The 23743-nt window shown below is 39.3% G+C and overlaps 1 protein-coding gene across 1 annotated transcript in view; it reads left to right on the forward strand.

The window, feature by feature from the left end:
- The window catches only part of Pcsk2 (proprotein convertase subtilisin/kexin type 2), a 252247-nt gene that overhangs the window by 13600 nt on the left and 214904 nt on the right, over positions 1-23743 (forward strand). Inside the window, exon 2 of the mRNA XM_021150157.2 lies at positions 14440-14544. Within this exon, the coding sequence (XP_021005816.1) occupies positions 14440-14544 (105 nt within the window). The remainder of the gene's footprint in view (positions 1-14439; positions 14545-23743) is intronic.

Below are 23743 nucleotides of genomic sequence, written 5' to 3' on the forward strand. Positions count from 1 at the left end.
TTATGTGACTTTTGTAATTTGAACAGATTAAAACGAAAGGAAATTTATAGAAGAGATTACAGGATGTGTAAGAAAGTACCCAGAGGTCTTAAAGAGATGCCAAGTAGCATTTTTGAAAGAAGTGGGCCAGAACCAACTCATGAAGAGTTTCCCACCACAAGCTGAGGAGTTTCCATTTCACATATAGAGAAAGGTCAGCCTTCTATGATATTTAGCTTACCAAAGTGGCCACATACAGGAAACCCCAGGATAATCAATGAGTTGATAGGGGTTGAGGGAAGCTATATTTCATCCTATTCTGTTTGCTCTACAGAATCCCTCACTTCTCAGCAGCAGACAGCACTTTCCTTTTAACAGATGAGTTACTAGGAAGCTAGGTTATGTATCTTTCATCTCATTCCCACTGGCTGATGACATCTACGATGCTAATGGTTTGATTAATTACTGTCCTCGAGTCTCAGTGAATAACTGTAGGAATCAGCCACTTATATCTATGAAGTTTAATTCAGCTAGGAACAAAATACATATAAGTGCCTTTGAGAAGACAGACTATCATATAAAAGCCACATTTTTTTTAAAGGGCAGGGAGGACAGAACAGCATCACTGAGATGCCAGCCCACCTGAGAGACAGAAGGTTCCTCGATACACCAGAGAAATAATGTTCACTCTTAAGTTTTCCTTCAGGGATGATGAATGCAAAGAAAGGCTAGTAAGGATGGGGCTCAGATACCCTCTACCTGCTTCATTACCTGGCTGACCTGTGTTGAGATGCCATCTTCAGTTCTTAGGCATAAATCATAGTCTGAGTCCCATGCAAGCTGTTTATACTCAGTATTAAAACAAAGAACAACTCAGCTGTTTCATTCTGCTGTACTCTCTGTTAATGCGAAGTGTGGTTCTTACACCCACAAAGTGGACTGCCATTCATGGAGAGCAAATGCTTAGGTATGGCCCAGAAGTGGCCAAGATTGGCTAGAGCCATGTGTTCCAAGGATTGAACCAATGACTTTCCATTGCATACACATTGAACATAGCAAATACGATAACTTGGGATGAACATTCATTATTATTTTATTAACAATAAGGAACACTTGAAATGATAGCTGATACTGGATGATGATACAACTTATTTCACAAAGCTTATTATTAGTTTTTTGGGTAGGTTGGTAAACTCACCTAATCTGATGTCTCCATTTAGCTTTTTAAAATATCTGCACTATGAATTGAGGAGTGAAAACTCTTAGCACTCGGTCTTCTACATGCAAACAACAAACCTTATGTAAGACTCTAAGGAGCTGTAGCTGAATGGTGTATAGCTCTAGCCTTCTTCCCCTGGCCTCGTGTTGACACAGAGCTAGAGACACTGTAAGTAATGAGGCTGCTTTACTGCATGAAAGACATCTGTTTAAAGAAGCTGTGGAGCTTTCATTCCTCTAGCAAAATCATATTTACTTTATTCATCTAAATAATGTGGCATGCTTGCCTTCCGTATGAAATTATCTCGTGCTGCTTCTCATTGATTGAGTTTTATGAGACAGCATATGATTTTATGTGCATCCATATGCCACTCTGCTGAGAGCAGAATGTCCTCTTGTTCAGTGGTTTCAATCACGACATTCTTTTATAGTTTTAGCATCGTTGGATGTACACAAAATGTCCATTTCTTCTCCTCCATTTTCTTTTTTCATTGCCCAGCTATGCTCCCCTCCCAAATTAAAATGAAAGAAAATAAATAAATAAACAAATACCCAGAAGAACTTGTTCTGTATCCCACTCCTAATGACTTCCCATTTGGATAATTATAGCTATTTGGAGTCCATTTAAATAGGCTGCATTTGTTAGTTATATAGACCTCTGGCTGTGGATTCCAGAAACAACTGAGTGAGGCGCACAGTACGTGCCCACAGATTTATCTTGTCCTCAGATTGTAAGTTTACTATTAGGCAGATGTGGTCATAACTACTACTGTGGATCTGTAGTAACCACATTTAAAAGACTGTATGTTGCAGCATGAAGCATACCTATGCTAAAACACCTTGAATCAACCTAATCACAAGAACATGGCAGACAAGCCCCCACTGAAGGACAGTATAAAGTAATTACCTGGCCTCTTCAATTGTGGAAATGTTATGGAAGGAAATAAGGACAATCTAAGGAACTCCTAGAAATTGGAAAAAAATAATAACTCTATGCAGTAAGTGATCCTGGCCTGAACTTTAGTTCCAAGTTTTAATTTTTGCTACAAATACTATTAAGACAGTTGTCAACATATTGATGACGTCCATGTATTACAAAATATCAGTAATAATTTTCCTTTTTTATTTGGGGGAGTGTTGAGACAGTTCCTACTGTGCAACCAAGGATAGCCTCAAAGTCATGACACTCTTTCTGCCTCAACTTGCTGAGTGCTAAAATTTCTACTATGCCTGACTTTGGTATTAATATTCTTATATTAATGTGGCATTTGTTCTTAGGAGATACACACACCATTACAAGATAATCACAAATTACTCCAGTAAATTTAAATTTACAATGTGTATCATAATCTTAGGATTGCTTGGATGACAGAGTAAAGACCTTGTAAAACAATAGAAAATGTGTGTATATTTGTGTGTGTGTGTGTGTGTGTACATATATGCAGTGCACTAGGAGTCTCACTATTTCTGCCAATGTATTGTAAGACTAAAATCGTATTTTAAAATGTAAATTATTACAGAAATATGTGGACTGACTCCAAACCAACATTCTGCTATCTCCCTCTCTAAAAGTGAACTGGCTTGAACTCCCTCTGCCACAGTGGGCTTTGCTACTTCTGGTAACTTCACTTTTCTTACTTAGCTCAGATGTAAACTAGAAACCCAGGCCCTTGTGATCTAAATGACACACATGGACACCCACCCACCCCACATTAAGTTGCTATAAAACCCCTATAGCTTCTCTAATATTCACACAAACTCCAGCTCATTCATCAGTCCAGTTTTCCCTAAAACTTTCCTGTTAGCAAATCATATTTCTGTCCTACATGTGTGATCCACATTCTCCAGAACGCTTGAAACTTGGCCACTATCATGACTGATCCACCCCAACAAAACCTTGACCATGCATCTGGCAGGGCCTTTTCCTAATGATATCAAGGGTGCAGACAGAGTTAAAATATGTATCCCTGGGAAGTCCTCAGTCACCACTGGGGTACAAACATTGAAAAGGACTTTTGGAAATGAGATTAGTGGTTCCTTTGGGCCAGCCTCTGACCTCCTAGCTCCTCACCCCTTTGTACCCTGTGTCTGTGCTGCTTTGGCATCCCCCATCCCCTTTCTATGGCATGACTGCACTCAGCTCTGCCCAGGCACAGCATTTTTTTTTCTTACCTAGGCATCTATGGCCTCCCAGACGGACCAACCATCACAGGATTTTTCCAAAATTGAACGATTTTACCCCCAAAGAGGCTCTCAGGAACAACCAAGATGGTAAAGTCTTTACTCTTTTGGTTTCTATGAAAGTAAGACCTGGTGGTGAGATGCTATGGACTTCACTTGCTTTCATTTTTCAGAATAAAAATATCTTTATTGTACATGTCAACTTTTTAGAGCACACAAATAACACAGAAGGAAATAATACAGAGTGAACACAGGACAATTAAATCAACTGAAATATTATACCTGATATAAATTTTCACTAGCAGGTGAACATTTGATATGCATCTTTTTTCCTGAATGTCTAACTCACATATACTTCTTGGTTTACTTAAAAGAGTACATTGTAAGGGTCTCTCCGTGTCAACAGGAAGGCAGTAGAGCTTTCAAAGCTGTGTCATTCCAGCTCTCATCTGCTAAAACACAATAAACTTATTTTCCTATAGATCCCTTTTTCCTTCACCACCATCTCACCATCTCTCTGCTTTCTGTTGTTCTGTCTCATTGAGACTGGTTTATATCTTAATGTTTAATTTATTCTGATATCATTGTTCAGAAGTATAAAGTTGGAAGGATAGATGGCCATGATGATAGATAGATAGATAGATAGATAGATAGATAGATAGAGAGATAGAGAGATAGATAATAGACCAACAGAAAGATAGATAGATAATAGGCTGACAGATAGATAGATAGATAGATAGATAGATACATAGATACATAGATACATAGATACATAGATACATAGATAGATAATAGATAGATAATAGACTGACAGATACATGATAGATAGATAGATAAATAGATAGATAGATAATAGACTTACAGACAGATAATAGACTGACAGACAGACAGACAGATAGATAATAGATAGATAGATAGATAGATAGATAGATAGATAGATAGATAGATAGATAGATAGTCTCCACTGGTTCTTTTTCTGCATCTCTCCTGCAGGGTATTATGCCTTGTCTTGGCATTATGTATAATTAAGGAAAATCTAAAGTAATCTTTGCAAATTATCAGAAAAATGCAGGCCCCATCCCTGTTTGTTAAATGCAAGCCCCCAAATATAATGGACAAATACTTACCAGCTGATCCACTTTACAATCCTGGCTGTATTGTTTTATCTCCCAGTTTCGCTTCTGAAACATCTTGACAGTAGCTTCTCAAGGACAGAATTGTAAGAGTGTTCAGACGTAGACTGACTCCTGGGCTTCCCCCCAAAACAGACACCCAGTCAAATTCAGCCAAAGGTCAAAAAAGTAAGCAGGGAGGGATGGGGTAGGGGTGTTGGGGGCAGAAAATTCAAGGAAGTCATCAGGAAAAGCAGCTTTTGACAGCGAGGCTGCAAGACAGGCCTTCATTTGGAAATCGCTGGATCCCAGATGACAGAAGTCACTTCTAAGATGCACAGAAGCGCACCATTTTGGACAGAGCTAAGAACGCACCATTTCTGGAGCACCCATGCATTGTCTAAGCAGAGGACTCTGGCTTCAAAGGAGGCAGGTCCAGCCCCAGTCAGAAAGCTCTGCCTCTCAGTCTGGGCTTCCCTGGTCCTGGGAGAAGCAAGTGTGTGGGTTCAAATAAATGCTTCAGCTTGGAGTGCACATGGGTTGAAAGTGAAACAAGAGAGAGAGAGAGAGAGAGAGAGAGAGAGAGAGAGAGAGAGAGAGAGAGAGAGAGAGAGAGAGAGACTGGGAAACATTGCCAGGACCCATAAAATGCTGTAACATAATGAGAATTCTTGGCTCTCTGAAAGTCTGAGTTAGTGGCATTATTATATTGGTACCCAGCCTGAGTCTGAAACCTGATGGATGGCTGTGAAGTCTCTTCCCACTCATTTTCTCCTTCCTTCTGGAATCGTGACCTTAAGAGAATAAAGTGGTAGCACAAAAAACAATGTGTGTGTGCACGCACATGCGTGTGAGTCGATGTGTGTCTGTGTATGTGTGTGTGCTCACACAAAGGCATGTGTGTGTGTGAGTCTGTGTGTGTATATTATTTGCATACAATTGTGTGTAAGTCTGTGAGTGTGTGTGTGATGTGTGTGTTTCTAGGAAGAAAGTCATTTAAACATGTATGAGATGCCTAATATGAGAAGTTTCCTGCTGGGGCACTCAGCTGCGTGTTTGAAGGCCTACCACTGTTTATAATTTCTCAGCTATTTGTAATACTAAACTATTCTTAGATATGGAGGAACTCAAGTATCAGCATCAAATCACTCAGATGTATGGGTAGAAAGTGCCTTCCCCTGCTGGGAGGAGGCACACAGCATTTCTCTTCCCTTCCCAATGGGGCTCCTGCATACACAGTGTTCTCAAACAGCTGACTTGTCAGAGGACAGAGATCTAGAGTCTGCACTTCAAAGATAAGAAGCAAAGTAACCAATATCTGCAGATAAATAGCCCATTAATTTGTGATTGGTCAATGTATCTGTTTATACATTGCCCAAGAGGAAGCTCATTAGAGTTTCTGAATTTAGCCTCATTGGACCAATTAGTTCCATCTTTTTCTACAGCTTAGAGAGCTCTTAACAAAGAAACCAACATCATGGTTCCCAGGGCCCAAAAGAGGAAGTGTCACTCACAGTCTGGCTACACACGTGAGTTCAACTCACTCTACCAAGAACTCCAACCCAAGGTCTCACTGATTCACAGCCGTGCTTACAAAGATGAGTGGGACACAGAATTAGGAAGGATGCTGAAGGGACTCTTAGAACACCTGAGCCCACACCTTACCTCACAGTGGTGGTGGTGGAGGTTGTTCTTTTGTTCTTCTGCACAGATGTGTGTGTGTGTGTGTGTGCGCGCACGCATGCACACGCGTGCGTGTTATGTCTATGTGTGCACACCCGTTACTGTATGTGAGGGGGATGTAACTCCAGTGTCTTCCTCCATTGCTCTCTACTCTCCACCTGATTTTTGAGACAAGGTCTTTCACTGACTCTGACCTCTCTGGTTCAGCTAGGCTGTCTATACAGCAAGCACTGGAGATTTTGTTTTCTCCATCCCCTAGCTCTGTTTTAAAAAGGTAGGATCTCTGACACATGCTCAGTACACAAGGACCTTGAGGACATTGGGCTTAAGTGAAATAAGCTAAGCATAAAAGGGCAACTGTCGTAGTCTTCTGCTGGCAAGAGATATTGCAGACAGAAAGTAGAAAGTTGCGAGCCTGAGAGGAAAGGGGAATTTGTTTAATGGGTTGTCATAGTTACTTTGCCTGTTGCTGTGTTGAAACTGGCAAAGGCAACTTAGGGAAGAAAGGGTTTTGTTTTTTTTTTTTTTTTTTTTTTCCTGACTCACTCCTCAGGGTTGTAGTTCATCAGTGCAGAGGAGTTTCAAGGCCGTAAGAGCTTACGGCCGCTGGTCACAGGACATTGCTGTAGTCAAGGTGCAGAGAATGATGGGTGCATGGAATTTCCACTTCCCTTTGGTTTCATGCACTCCGGGATCCTCTTAACAGAGAATGGCCCCACCCAGAGTTAAGACAGTCTTAACTCATCAGCTCAGGTCATCAAGGTCATCTCCCACAGGCATGCCCAGTGGCTCATCTCAGAAGTCACCACCACCCTACCAAGTTGATAAATGATACTGACCATGACATGATTATAGATTTCTTTGATGTTTTAGAGTTTGTAATCTCAATCTCTCTCTCTCTCTCTCTCTCTCTCTCTGTGTGTGTGTGTGTGTGTGTGTGTGTGTGTGTATGGTGTTACTGGTCATTAGTCAAGTGGTGTGCCACTGAGCCCCACCTTCAGTCTGTTTGCCTGCTCTTAGCAATAGGTTTTCTTGATATATAATCCAGGTTGGCCTCTTTAGTCTTTCAAACTGCTGGGAATATTGGCCTCCACCACCACACTTGGCTTAGAGTCTTATTTGGAGCTGGTGAACTGGTTCTGACGATGGGAGGCTGACACTGGGCCATCCAAGAGTAGTGAAAAGGCATATGGTTTGGGGTAGGCAGAGGCATTACAGCAATGCTTTCTTTCCCTCTGTCCACTTTTTAAAACTCAAATCTTAACATTACCCCAAGCGTGTGAGTAGGGTTAAGTAGAAAAATGTATTCAAGAACCATTGAGCCTGAAAAATGCACATTAAATATTTATGTTAAATATGCCCTAGAGAATCTGATTTTTAATGAACAGGAACTAAATCTTAAAAGCTACAGTGTTCTTAAGACTTTCTTTTGCATGTCAGCCCCTGTGTGCTCTTGAAGCCAGAGCTATAGCCACAGACCTGATCCCAGTCCTCTTCTCAAGAACATCCCAGCAGAGCCCATATTTTCCATATGTTTATTTTCCATATGAAAATTATTCAAACGTTTAGAACAAAGAAACCCAAATAAGTTGGTATCTATCAAGTTGGAAAATATTTGTATGTTAATTAACATTTCATGTTGTTGAGAATATGTAAAAATGGATATTTGTGTTCTTACTTTGGCTTTGGTAGATTTTTGAAATATACAACTTTAGGGGAAACTCATACCCCTCCTGCCTCCAGCTTTCCTGCTGGGATTATGGTTGTGGGGCATTTGGGACTCAATTGGCTTTTTCAAGTTTCATCAGATGTAAAATTAGACTACTGGCTCCAGATCTTTCTTATTGTTCTCTTCCTTCTCTTCCTAGTCCTCCTTCCCCGCCCCCTCCTCCTTGCCATCCACTTCCTTCTCATGTTCCAGAGACTGAGATTGGTCCCATGGCTTCAAGCACACTGGGAAACCATGCTACTACTGAGCCTCATCTCCAATCCTTCATTTTCTAATGAGCATTTTATAACTACAAATGTTCCTTTAAGCATTGCTTTGCCTACATCCATAATGTATTCTTATTTTTGTTTTATTCAACTCAGAGTATTTTCTAAGAGCTTTTATAATTTTTCTTTCACTTATTGATAATTTACCAATATAGTATTAATTTTTGAAGATTGTTGAATTACATGATTTTCTTTGCTTGCTGTTTTTTAACATCATTATAAAGTGTGATCAGAAAGCATATTCTGTATTTCCAGTCTTTCTAAATTTATTGACACCCATTCAGCATCCCAACATATGGTCTGTCCTAGAGAATGTCTCACATGTATTTGAGAGGACTTATTTTCTTCTACTTGTAGACAAATATTTTGTGCATTTGTTAAGCCTTCTTGGTTTATAGTTTTGTTTACGTCTTCAGCATACTTTGTGGTCTTCAGCCTAGCATTTCACCTAATTCAAGTAGGTCTTTTGAGTCTCTAACTGTACTCATCACCTTTCTACCACTATAACAAAATACCTGAGATCATTATCCCATAGAGTGAAAGCACATTCACTGGCTCACATTATCAGAGGGTCTAGTCTGTGATGAGTTGCCCCATATCATGGTGTAGAGGGCAACAGAGAGAACCCACTTACATCACAGATTAGGGACAAAAGAAGAAAGGGCTCCTCAGTGACTTAAGTACTGCTGCCTCTTGAAGATTCCACTACCTTCAAACAGCACTGCCCTGCAAATGAAGCCTTCAATACACAGACTTCGAGGAGATATTCAGGTCCAAACTGTACATCAACTGGGATTGACAAATCATTTCATTTCTTCCCGCAATTCTGCCAGGTTTTGTTTCATCTTTTAGAGATTCTGATAGTAGATGAATTACATATTTTTATAATTTCATGTCATTAGGTGGATTCTATTTTTATCATCATAAAATATTATTTCTTATGTCTATCAATAAATTTTGTACTAAAATTGACTTAGTCTGATAACATGACAACACCTCCATTTATTTTAATATTGCTTAGGTAGTATATTTTTCATGGTCTTTAACTTTCAACCTATCTGTGTATTGGATCTGAAATGTGCTTTTAATGACTAGTACATGATGTAGTCACAAGTTGTATGTTTCATTTATCAACTCTTCAACTATAACTTTTGAATGAAATTTTGTAACTTTTTACTTAATACTGATAAGATTTACATATGCACTTTTCTATTTCTCCTCTACATATCTATATTTCCAGTTTTGTATCACTAATAAAATACTAGAAACAGGCTACATATGGAGTAAAAATAGGTTTGTTTCCTTCAAGAACAAGGCCCTAATCAGGTGGACTCATTGATAATGACATCTGTGTGGCAGTAGTCAGAGCCAACGTCAGAACAGGTGGCTACACTGCATGCCATGAGAGACAAATGATACACTGGAGATGCTTTGCAGGGAGCCTCACAGAAAACCTAAGGACCCTCTACTAGTCTCTAATCCCAAAGTCTCTATCACTTCCCAGCAAAACCAACCTAGAAATCTTTGGGACACACTCATCCAAACCAATCTTATACCTTTGTTTCTCAATTCTTTCATAACTTCCTTTTTGTGTTAAATGTTATCCAGAGTATTATCTTAAGTACCATGCTTATTTTATAATAATAGACTATTATACAAAATTACAAAGTAGTTGGTAATAAAAGAGAATTAAAAACAAAAAATATTATCTACTGTAACATCTTATGGTATGATGCCTATTTCATGATTTTTTGTTTTAATTGATTCTTTGGTGATTATAAATAATATATTAAATAATCTGTCTCAGATTTAAAGTCACAATGATCAGTATACAGCAATGTGGCTTCATCTTTGATATGTTCCCTTCCTTCATTTTTATGCTGCTTGTTATAAAAATTATATTCTTATACATTATAAAAGCCAGTAAACACACTTTTTCATTTTTTATTAGATATTTTCTTTATTTACATTTCAAATGCTATCCCGAAAGTTCCCTGTACCCTCCCCCTGCCCTGCTCCCCTACCCACCCACTCCCACTTCTTGGCCCTGGTGTTCCCCTGTACTGGGGCATATAAAGTTTGCATTATAAAAGCCAGTAAACACACTTTTATAATCATTGCTTTATAGACTCATCATAAGGTAAAGAAAAAAGTCTGTTACAAGCAAAAATTCATTTATCATCTCAGTGTTAGTCAGCTTTCCACTGGGGATTCTAAAGCCAGGAGACAACCAACAGCACACAGGAGTGAATCCATGAGAATATCAGCACACACTAGCAAGTACATGAGACCTCAGTGAACAGGAGTGAATCCATGAGAATATCAGCACACACTAGCAAGTACATGGGGCCTCACTATACAGGAGTGAATCCAGGAGAATATCAGCACACACTAGCAAGTACATGAGACCTCACTATACAGGAGTGAATCCATGAGAATATCAGCACACACTAGCAAGTACATGCGACCTCAGTATACAGGAGTGAATCCATGAGAATATCAGCACACACTAGCAAGTACATGCGACCTCAGTATACAGGAGTGAATCCATGAGAATATCAGCACACAGTGGAGGAGGAGGCCAGATGTTAAGAGACAGGAGACAGGGCAGAGATGGACGACACCCACTCCCATTGTCCTGCCGTGAGCTAATTCCTCCAAGGAGGCTTCAAATCCTGTCATTTGCACTACCTTCTACCAGTGTCACCAGATGGGAACCTTCAAGACAGGAACATCCAGGAGACAGCCCTGCCCTTTCTACTTTCCCGTGGGTTTGCCAGCACTACAATTATTCATTCCTTCCCATGGATTCCCATAAATGTCTGAAACTCTTTCATTTTTGCTGAAGCTAGTAATTCCTAGCAAGAAACTGCCTCGTACCTTGTTTTTCTGGGACTTTATGACTTCTCTTTATTTTGGGAGATTAGTTTTGTCAGATACAGAATTGTTAGTTAATAAATTTTCTTTGGGTATCAGGAATAAGCTATCCAGATGCCATGTCATCTTCATGGCTTCTAGTAGGCAGTCAAGTGGCTTTGTGTGTTTGGGTTTGCTGTATTCAGCACTGAAAATAAACTCAAAGCTTTGTGCATTCTAGTCAATCAATCTACTACTGAGGTCCCTTCCTAGCCCCCCAAAAAGAGTCAGTTTTGAATCTTACTGAGCATCTTGCACACAGTTTTGGCTCAGTGCTCAGGGGATTCTCATGTTTGCACATGTATAGTATGCAAATCTCGGGCTTTATCCTATTCTGATCATGTTGTGCTTCTTAGATAAGAATATTAACATTATTCTTAAAATCATGGAGAGAGGTTTCCAGACACTGCTGTTTCCTGTCTACTTCTCTCTTCTTTAGAGACATCTACTAGGAGTAAATACAATGCTTGTTTTGCTCATTTGACTTAATTTCTTCTGTATTACTCAAAGTAGGTCATCTCAACTGGACTGTATTTGTACTTATTATCTCTGTCAGCATAAATGTGCTATTAAGGCCCTCTAAGGATATTTTTAATTCCATTATTATATTTTCTACCCCATAATTTCTCCTTTTTAAATTTCTATGTATTCATATTGTCCACTTGATGGTCAATCACTGTCAAGCTTTGCTGGTACTCTGTAGACACGTTGTCCCTTTGAGTTGTTTGAATATATTTAAATGGCTGATTTCAAGTCTTGGTCTAGTGAGTCCAACACCTGGACTTGCTCAGAGGGTTCCGATTTACTCTTCCCTCATCCCACGTATGCACCATGTGTCCTTGTTTGGTTTTTTTTTTTTTGTTTTTTTGTTTTTTTGTTTTTTTTATGTGCCTCGTGATACTTTTCCTGAAGACTGACACTGTAAGAAGCGCCACATAGGAAACCTGGAAGTGAGTGAGGCTCACCGAACTCCCTGTGTTGATGCTGATGTTCTGGATTTTACTGTTATCCTGCTTATTTGTTCATTTATTTGTTCACTTACTGTGTTCCCTAGACTAATTCCCCCACATCTGTGACTTTTTGAGTGTTCTACTGAGTCCACTGAATCTCCTTATTTAGCCTGGTGCTCAGTTAAAGTGTGGACTGGTATTTTTTTAAAGATAGTGACCAATAGGGCTTTCTTATCCTTTGCTAGCAGGCTTTGACTATGTCTTAGGGTACACCTTTGATACTCAGTTTGTAACCCTGTCTTGACCTTTACTTCCTATTTCCATAGAGTTCCAAGATCAATCAGAAGGGAGCATTTGACATCTTTTTAGGTATTTTCTAGTAATGGAAATAATTCTCTGGTATGTGTCACCTTCTAAGTCTCTACAAACATTGTAACTAGTAAAAGCCCTGTAAACATTCCAATCTTATCTTTATTTGAAGCTATTGGACCAGTTGCTCATTGGCCACAGTTAACATTACTAGCCTAAGAAGCTGCAGTCCTAGGAAACTTCATTGGATGGCCTTCGTCAAATGCCCCAAAGATAAAGCCTTCCTCAGTGAGCAATGTCTGAGACACATAAGCTTTAGCCCTATAAATGGGACTTTGGGGATGGTTTACAGTTGTCTGGGAATGGGGCTTCTTGAATAACTCCAATCCTGGGCACACCCTCCAGTGTCTGTTAAGTGGCTATTTTACACAGTATGATTGAAATGATTGGGAAACTGTCTGCTTTCAAAGAAACTGAAGAATCTGGCATCAGTGCACAGACTAGGTAAGTTTAAAAAAACCCACAAGTCTTTTGGTTACTATTGGCAGAATACGGCTCTGCTTGATTAAGTGTTCCTTGGGAAACTGCAAGTTTCCTGTTAATTTTCAGACTTATGAAATGGTCGCTTGGCAATTTTCCAGGGTTGAGGTTGCTTTTCTGAAAGTGAATTTTGGAGATTCTCGCCTCTTCATTTCTGAAGGTCTCCCTGTCCCAAAAAGCAGCAGAATCTTTAGCTATTAAACAAGAACAAGAGAATGAAATGTCTAAGCATGCATCAGCAATGGAGATGCTAGGTACTTCATGCTGTTTCTTCTATCGTACCAACTGCTACCAACAGAGGCAAGACTGCGAGTGTGTAATAGCTTGTGAGAGGCTGATGAAAAACCCCATTTTATATAGTAAAACATAATCTGTGTGATGTGTGTGATCAAAATCAACTGATTTATTTAAGAAAATAATAATTTGCTCTTGAGACTGGGTTGCCTTGGAGGGGAGAAGAGAAGATCATCTCTTACGCCTAATATTACAGAAAAGGAAAAGGTGCATTATTTTTACTTTGGTTCTTTTTGTGCATTATGTCTGTATTTTCCTGATACTTCTGTTCCTTTTATAATGATGACAGTTGCTTAAGAAATATTTATGCTGTGCTGAAACCCTACTTAATCTAAAATCTCTCAAATAGGCCTTATTTAATTTTGAAAAACTTCTTTTAAAGCATTCACATCATGTTCCCTTTTCTTCCAAGCATTTGGTTGGAACACAAATCTACATTTCAGCATCAAACACACTGAATAGTTAAACACATTAATAAGAGAACCCCAATGAAAACCATGTGCCTTCTCTCCTGTAAAAATGTATATATGCACATTATTTTCTTAATTGTGAGGAATTCAACTAAGCTAATAGTTCAGGGCAAGTACTGCAAATAATTTATGAAGAAATGTGGGCATGTGGAAGAACAGAGATCTAGAAATCTTGGGTCTTCATATATATATATATGTGTGTGTGTGTGTGTGTGTGTGTGTGTGTGTGTGTGTGTGTGTGTGTGTGCATGCATATATGTATATATGTAAAAGAGAGAAATAAAGAGAAGAGAAAGAAAGAGAAGAAGGAAAGAGAGAGAGAGAGGGGGGGGGGAAGGAAGGAAGGAAGGAAGGAAGGAAGGAAGGAAGGAAGGAAGGAAGGAAGGAAGGAAGGAAGGAAGCCCTAGACATGAGCAACAACTTGTAAGGCCATCCTGTTAGATGATAAAAGACATGGCTACATACAAGAGAATACTTTGTCACAGCACATCCCTGTGGCAACTGGATACCACACAGTGTATAAACAATTGTCTGAGAGAAATGTAGAGAATTTGATGAGTATGAGTGTGAAGATAAGTTTGTAAAAACTACAACCTAGAAGAACTAATAGAGGGAGTTTGAAGAAATGGGAAGAAATGGATACCAGATAAGCAAAGTGAGGAAAGCAAGAGGACAGAGATCAGGGCTCTGATAGGAGGCTTGAACTGCATCCTCATACAGTTCCTACTCATGTGGTTCTATCCTGGTGCCAACCCAGAAACTAACCATCCTCCTGTGTTTGGCTTTCCACAGCTCCCCTTTGCAGAAGGCCTGTATCACTTTTATCACAATGGCCTTGCAAAGGCCAAAAGAAGACGCAGCCTACACCACAAGCGGCAGCTGGAGAGAGACCCCAGGGTAAGTTCTGCCCAGAAACCTGCATCTTTCTTGACCCCCACTGCCGCACCAGAATTCACCCAGTGGATGTAGAATACAAGCAGAAGATGTTGAAACGCTGGGCTCGTGTATATTTTGATATGAGAAATGGATCATTACAGAACTATAGACACTTTGCTCCTGTTTTGTGCATAGTAAATAACTATAGGCCATACGTATATGGATGCAGGAGAAAACACGGGTGCTTTGCTTGAACTACTACATCAAGACTGCAGGTTGCCTGGGAGCATGATTTAGCTTGTGATGGATGGAAAGACACACAATTGTTTACTGTGTTGTTCATGGAAGGTTTTCCTGGCAACTTTATGCTCTGAAAAAGTTTCTGTGTTTCATATAATGAACAGAAAAATGTTAGACCAGTAGATAATGACCAGCTCTCTACAGGCAATGGGTGCCTCCGTATCCATGCGTGGTGGCAGCCACAGACCCTCTTCACCCTTCTTCCCCTGCATTTCCTTCTACTGACCTGTCTGACGCTCATTCCTCAGCTGTCTTCTTTCTTAGCTTTAATAACATTTTAATTAAAATATGATTATAAAAATTTCCCCTTCCTTTCCTCCCTTCAACCCATTCCCTCCCCTTTGCCCCTTTGCTCCTTCTTAAATTCATGACCTCTGCTTTTATTACTGCTAGATTTTTATAAAAACATTTAAATAGGGAACTGGAGAGATGGCTCAATGGTTAAAAGCACTGACTGCTCTTCCAGAGGTCCTCAGTTCAATTCCCAGCAACCACATGTTAGCTCAAACCACCATACATAATGAGATCTGAGGCCCTCTTCTGGTGTGTCTGAAGACAGCTACAGTGTACTCATATACCTAAAAACACTTAAATATATAAATACAACCCACTGAGTCATGTGTGTGTGTGTGTGTGTGTGTGTGTGTGTGTGTGTAATCATTCTTGAATATATATATCACTTGGTATTGGATGACCTATTATTGGTTCTTGGGGATGATTGGTTCCCCCTACTTTAATAGTTCTTAGTTCTTTATCTAGAACTTTAGCCCCATGAGATTTCCCCCTTCCATGTAACCATGTCTGTCAATAATGTTCATGTGTACAGATACAGGCCTTGCTCTGTCACGGTTTCATGGGTACATCTTCCATGTCCTTTCTAGGAAACACCAATCTCACCGAAGACTTCCTGGTCCTCTGGTTCTTATAATCTTTCTGAACTCTTCTTTCTTGATGTTCCCTGAGTCTTGACTGAAGAGGTTATGATGGAGATATGTCCACTAGAACTTGGCACCCCAAGATCAGTTGTTCTTTGATTTTAACAGACCTCAATCTATGAGGTCTCCATCTCCTGCACAGAGAACCCAAGCGGTGTTCTTAATGTTCATATACCTCCAATTCTTACCTCACTCTTGGAATCCAGGTCTTATTTTCTACTCTCTCGAACAGCTAAAATTTCTTTTTCCTCCAAGCAAATGTAAGTTCCTCCCTCGTGTTCCTGCTCCTTCTCTCCAGAGAACACTGAATCGCACTGGGGATATTCTAATTTCTCCTAGGCAATATTTAAGACACAAAGTAACCCCAAGGTCAAGTACATGACTCTTAAGACTCCTTCTTTTGGCTCGTAAGGAAAACAATGAGTGGGAGAGATGTTTGATTTAGGGATTCTTACAAGATCCCCTTTGAGTGAATAAACGTGAAATTTGTTCTTCTGAAACTGATGAACATTTCATTGCTTTTAAGATTGGGGTTTTAATTAGAAAGTAAAGCCTCCTCCACAAGTCACCAGATGACAGGCCACCAGCAATTTTGTTTTACTCCTTAACATAGTGTCTTAGTCAGGGTTTCTATTCCTGCACAAACATCATGACCAAGAAGCAAATTGGGGAGGAAAGGGTTTATTCAGCTTACATATCTACATTGCTGTTCATCACTAAAGGAAGTCAGGACTGGAACTCAAGCAGGTCAGGGAGCAGGAGCTGATGCAGAGGCCATGGAGGGNTTGCCTCCCCTGGCTTGCTCAGCCTGCTCTCTTATAGAACCCAAGACTACCAGCCCAGAGATGGTCCCACCCACAAGGGGTCCTCCCCCTTGATTGCTAATTGAGAAAATGCCTTACAGCTGGATCTCATGAAGGCACTTCCCCAACTGAAGCTCCTTTCTCTGTGATAACTCCAGCCTGTGTCAAGTTGACACACAAAACCAGCCAGTACACATAGGACTTCTCACATGGCCTGAGAGGAATTTTGATTCTGTGAAGCCATTTTATCATTGTCTTTGCAGTTAAGACCAATTGCCTAATGCTGAGTCTGCTATAGAAGGCACCACCACTACCAAGGTGAAGAATTGTCTTTCATAGCCTTGTCTTTGGCCATGCTAAGTAACTGCCCAAGGGCACCCTGTGTACAATTAGAAGGGATCTTACTAATGCCATTTGTAAATCTAAAATGGGTACAACTAAGTAAATACTATCCAAACACTATGACACTGGTTTTCCCTAATGTCTACCATGTTCTGGTTTACTTACGATGTCCACTCACTTTCCTTTTGCTTGCATGAAGATATAGAAGCCCTGTTTGTTTTATGTGCCCTCCCACATACTCAAAAATGCATAAAAAGAATGAGGCAAAAACATAGGTACTTTTAAACCTGGGCTGAAAACAGAAGTGAAGAACAGGCTATCAATAAGACCATTGTTGGATAAGGGGGCATCTGTGGAGCCACTAAGCTGACACTCTTTCACTTGATCACTTACTGAAATGCTCCCTACCATGGTGGTTCTTGGTGTCATGTGATGTTTACAAAAGGGAAGCTAATGAGAGGGGTTGGTAATAAAGAAGGAGTTCACATCTTGGTAATTCTACTCATTTGTCTTTCTTCTCAAAACATTTCCTATTACCACTAACAAGGGCATCTGTTCCTTTCATCATGCACTTTAAGTATTCTGGTGGCCAACTGCCTGGACCTGATAGAAGTAAATATCTGCCCTTCCCATAAAGACCCACAGAAGCCATCAGGGAACCTACTAAGGTTAAATAACCTGAATATTGTCAATAATAAACTCATTTTAGGAGAATAAATAAAGCATGGAATTCCCACACATCTTTAACAAAAAAAAAAAAATTTAAAGAAAAGTCTAATTACAATGACTTCATTCCAAAATGTTACATTCCTTAATGTTACATTAAGGTCTCAATCTTTTCTGTGTAATATTCTTATGGTCATATAATGTTAGTGTCTTCAGAGGTCAGATTTGGCAGACTCTCTTCTTACACAAAATTATTGGGGAACATTGCAAAGCTGGCTATGTGAAAATTCACTTTGAGTCTTTATAAGCCTTAAACAGAAATGAAAGCATGTGTAGTTTGGGCATGTGGCAGCTTTGGGCATCGTGCTGACTAGTTTTCTTTGAACCGACATAGTGTCATCAGAGAGGAAGGAGCCTCAGTTGAGAAAATACCCCCTTAAGATCTAGCTGTGTCAGCTCCTTCCTCCAGGTTGCTGCTCTGTTTGATTTCCTTTCCTGACTTCTTTCAGTGATGAACAATGATATGGAAGCCTCAGCAAAATACACCTTTCCCTCCTGAGTTGTTTTGGTCATAGTGTTTTTATCATAGCATTAGTAACCCAAAGACAGGGTTACTAAACATATACCAACAGATTGCAAAATGGAAGTAAACAATGGAGAAATAAAGGGGAGAAGGGCTAGGGAACCTGAGGAATACTTGATACAAGCTCTCATCCCTTGCATATATGTCACAAATTGCATTTCATGAACAAGAATTTAAAAGTTGTTTCTTCCTTCTCTGAAAATGTCTTCTAAGCCATAACATCTCAAACAGTGGACCTCAACCTAGATGGGGCTGTGTAAATAAATATGGGAAGTATAAAATAATTGGCAACAGAGGGGGTTTCTGACCATATAACAGCCAAAACAATTCAAAATAAAATGAAAACAATGAATCCAAGGTGTTTCTGGCAGCCTAGTCCCATACTGTACTACATAACTTCAAGGCAGCCTGGTTCTGACATTTTGCCATCACAGAATGCAACTCCAACCAATACTGCCTGACACACTGTCTTACCTACTTTTCTGTGACTGAGATCCAACACCACAACCAAGGCAACTTAAAAAAGAAAGCATTTAGTTGGCTTACAGTTAGAGGGTTAGAGTTCATGATATCTTAGTGAAGGAACTGCAGAGATCCCACAGTTTGAGCCACAACCACGAGGCAGAGATAGAGAGCACAAGTCTTTTGAAGCAGCAAAGCTATCCACCCATGACACATTTCCTCCAGCAATACCACATCCCCTAATCCTTTCCAAACAGTTCTACCAACTAAAGACCAATGTGGGAGCCAGTTTCATTCAAACCACCACACACATCAGTCAAAATTCAAGTCCATTGCATGTTATAAATTACAGTGTTTTATTATACAGTTTTCTTCTCATACAGAAATATAATGGTTTCATGGTGGAAAACTAGGACTTAATATTTTCTTACCATAATTCCTCAGCATGTATCAAATTAGTATACAATTAGATAGCATTATATTATAATGTTTGACTTTAAAAATGGCTGTTTGAGCCGATGACTTGAGTTTCAGAAAATATCATTGAATTAATTTTGGTTGTAGCAGAATTTTCAATGAAATCTTTGTGTTTATGCAAAGAGACCAATTATAAAATGAAATCATCCAGCAAATTTGAGAAATATTTAAAATGTTTAATGAAATATTTAGCCAAGATTTAATACTTTAGCCAGAAACACATATATCTATCTACCTGGGGATGCAAATCTCTCAGTGTGAATTTGCCCTTCATCTTTACTAAATGCTAAAATTGTAGGTGTGCCAAAAAATTATCTTAAAATAAATGTCTTTATGTTTTATTATCATTAAGTATTTGTTCTGTATTTTATAGACCTTGATACTCAGACTCATGTAAAAAAAAACATGAATACAAAATGCTTATGAGTTGAAAAAGTTAAGAAGTCCCATAGCATACCAGCCAACCCCAACTATGCATGTCACCTCATTATAAGCCCTCTGGGTCCCTTTACTTACTGTCTGTGACTTGTGAAAGGTAATATAAAGCTCAAGGAACTGAGTGTATGCAAAAGATGAACTGAGCTACTCCAAACCCTTGGGGTGCATTCAGCTAGGCAGCTTTTTGGTCTAAGAAATCAGGATTCAGTAGCAACAGAAAAAATATGTAAGAGACAAACAAGCACCTGATAAAGAGAAAGATGGATGACTAAGGAAGGTTTCTGTTATGGTTTGGTTTAGCTTTAGGATAGAAACTTCAACAATGTCCATTCCACTTACTGTTTACTGAAAGCTAGAGATGCCAGAAAGTGACGACTGTGAAGTGCCACCTTTAATACATCCATCAATATGCAGACATGTACATTATTTCAAAAGTATTCTCTTTTTCAGTTTTTCTCTCTGTCAAAATATTGGCATAGTATTGAATATCAATTGTCCCTTAAGTTTGTGTGCTGTTTATTTCTGCAATGTCTTTTTGTAGTGTGTATCTGAATATACAGTAGGCCCTCAGCAAATGATGACTGAATGAACCATTATCAAGCCTCAGTTTTAAATAGTGAAATAGCATCAATCTTCTCTGCTTGTTTTTTTTTTTACCATATTCTAATATATAGCTAGGAAACAGAAATTTAGTCCTCTACCTAGAGTACCTTTTAAGGCATTCATAATCACGGGTAAAGGAAGCAAGTTGCTATTTCATTTCTGCCAAGCTTATCCATAAAAACTCTCATGATGACCTAATTTTTTATTTTCTAAAATATTATATAGCTTCTTCCTAAGCATATTAACACTCTTGACACAGCCATGGGCATATATATATATATAAAGTTTAGATGGTAAATAGGGTTTGATGATTTGATAAATCAAAATCTGAGATGAAACAATAAAACCTAAAATGCATTTTCAAAATCAGGCTCAAAACAAATAAATATTCTCTGCCAAAACCTCTCTGAGATTTGTCTAACTTGTTCAGAGCAGAGTCAGCAAATCTCCAAGTCAAACCCAATTGTGGTCCACAGTCAACATATCAAAGCCCCATAAATTGTGCTAAGCAGGACCTTGAAAAGCTATTGGAGAAAAGATTTATTCAAGATAGTGTTTGCTTCACAGGTCTCTTCTATATAACTTGTACATCTAAAATAGATTTTAAAGTCAAATATAGTTGAAATGAAAGGAGAACTAACACTACTTTATGAGCAATAAACACTTGTCAAATGGAAGTCGAATGATTTGATAAAGAAATAATCTGTGCTTTATTTATTGATGGAAGTTCTATTGTCTTAAGAATACAATGTGTATTTTCCTTTCTAAGCAATCTACTCTACCATACATTTTCCTTCAAAACTCATTTTTAAACCTGATTCAGTTTTATACTTCAGAAATTTCTAAAATGGACTAGAAATGGTAAATGAAGTATTGGGTTTGATCTTCAGAAAAAGGTGAAAGGAAAAAAGAAAGAAAGAAAGAAAGAAAGAAAGAAAGAAAGAAAGAAAGAAAGAGAGAGAGAGAGAGAGAGAGAGAGAGAAGGGAGGGAGGGAGGGAGGGAGGAAGGAAGGAAGGAAGGAAGGAAGGAAGGAAGGAAGGAAGGAAGGAAGGAAGGAAGGAGAGAGAAAGAGAGAAAGAGAAAGAGAGAGAAACAAAAAGGAGAGGAGGAGAGGGGTGGGGAGGGAAGTGGAGGAAAGAGAAGGGAAGGGAAGATAAGGGAAGTGGGGAGAAGGAAAGAGAAGTCTGGAAGCCCATTGACAATGCCCTCTGTTTCTCATGCCCCAAGAACCAGACAGGGTGACTTCACAGCTTTTATTCTTTTACATGTCTGGCATCCAGTCACATAATCAGACTAGTTTTTCCTTCTTAAAGATCTGTTTTTGAACATGTTTGTGAAGTTTTTCTTGTACTCCAATAATGCATAAAAGCTCATTTCCTTTGATAATAAATCACTTCAAATATTCACAGCCTTATCACCAATAAAAGAGAGAATGTTCCTTTTTTGACAGAAGTTAGATATGAGTCATGTGATCTGCTTGCAAACGTCTGGGGTAATGAATAAACCAGACTTTCTTTGTTCTTTAAACAATAGGATTATTGATATTGTTTTTAAAGATGGATTTATCATTGCAATGGATCCTTGAGTGACTGACTAAAATTGAGAGTCCCTTGTACTTTCTTCAAGTTCTTTCTGACTCAGCACAGTAATACACCAGCAGTTAATTCAATGAAGAAACTTAACCATAATTAGTGAAACCCCTACTCAGCTATGTATAGACTCAGATCAGAAAAAGAATGAGCTATGAAGGAATCTGTGAGAATAACAGAGCCATGTCAGAAATTCAGCCAGAGTTCACACCTTCTGAACAAAAGTCTTGGAACCTCAGTTGTTTGAAGCAAGCCAAGAAATTAATGTGCCTCCTTCTCATAAAAGTTACATAAAATTTGTCACAGCTGCTAAGCTGTTAGTTCCCAATTCTTTTCCAAGTCCTTTCAGTTCCTCATCAGTGTTTAAATAAGGACAGGTCATTGGTAAGTACTGTAGTCTGGCCACAATCATTCCTTGGGTTTATACTGATGAAAAATTTTATTCATTGGATTTAAAGTTTGACGAAAGAGGAAAGAGCATTTCCATTTACTTTAAACAGAAGTCAAGCCACCAAAGAAAGTCCCCTCTCCCACTTCTGCCCTGACCAAACTCTCCTCCAGGGGACAACTGACAAAATTTGAGACCACTCTACTTAACATCACATAGAGAGTGTGACAGTTTCTCAGCCTGGATGCTGTGTGAAAAGAGAACATTTATAATTCATAATTCACAAGACTGTTCCCACAGAGAATAGGCTATTTCTATAGTTTTGCCTCTAAAATGCAGAGGTTTCCTATCTTGATATTCTGCTCAAAGCAATGTTTAGGAACTGCTCCTTTTGTCTTCCTGATGTCTCCCTTTTTGTTTTTATGTTTTCTTCTCGCTCAATGCATTCCAATAGCGGTCCTCCTCATTCCACTCCTCCCACTTGCCACCCCACCTCCCCTCTCCCCCAAATCCACTGTTTCTTCATTTCCCTTCAGAAAAGAACAGACCCCCCCCCCGGGATATCAATGGAACATAGCATAGCAAGATGCAGTAAGATTAGGCACAAACCCTAACATCAAGGGTGGAGGATGCAACCCAGAAAGAGAAAAAGGTCCCAAGAGTAAGCGAAATATTAGAAGATGCCCCATTCTCACTGCTAAAAGACAAAAATCCCAAGCTAAACAACCACAATATATATGCAGAGAACCTAGCACAGGCCCATTCCAAGATTGCTACTTCAGTTTCTGTGAGCCCCTTTGAACCCTGCTTACTTGATTCTGTGGGCCTTGTTCTTCTGGTGCCCTTGACTCCTATGGCTCCCATAATCCTTCCTCCCCCTCTTCTGTGGGGTTCCCAGAGCTCCATCTAATGTTTGGCTGTAGGTCTTTGCATCTGCTCTCATCTGCTGCTGAAGTAAGTCTCTCAGATTACAGTGGGGCCAGGCCTCAATTTATGAATTTAGCAGAATATCATTAGGAATAATTTCATTTACTAGGTTTTTTTCTAGTTGTGTTTAGTTCTACCCTAGGTCTCTGGGCTATCCTGAATATCTTCTTGAGAAAAGGGAGTGTGATGGGGGCGGGGGGGGGGGCGGAACATATATGTTTGCTTATGTTTTTACTTGTTAGGATACATAGTTACGTGGCATGATAGGTGGTAAAATTGTGTTTTAACAAGTATACTAGTCCTACTAGTATTTTATATTTGTATAAAGCTATTATTCTAGAGGCTTTTGGCAAATGCTGTCTCTTCAAATTCTTATTTCCTTGCAGCATCAATTGGAGCAAGAGGGATTCGTGACTTATCAAAAGTTGCAAGGATTGCAAAGTGCCTTAATCACTACACAGTGTTACTTTGTCATGGTTTCCCAGGTCATAAATTAATTTCCCCTGCTCTTGTGCACAGAGAATTAAGAAAAGGAAGCATCCTGAGGAAACTTGGATGTGTCCTTTGCCTTGACGCTTTGCCACATAATTTTAGCATTTAGACAAAATAGAGTCTGGGGGGCGGGGGCTAAAGGTTATCTGAGGTCACAGGGCCATAATTGATGGGGATGGAAATAAAATTCAATACCCCTCCCAACAGTAGGATG

The sequence above is a fragment of the Mus caroli genome, chromosome 2 (assembly GCF_900094665.2).
Source record: "Mus caroli chromosome 2, CAROLI_EIJ_v1.1, whole genome shotgun sequence".
Taxonomy (NCBI): Eukaryota; Metazoa; Chordata; class Mammalia; order Rodentia; family Muridae; genus Mus; species Mus caroli.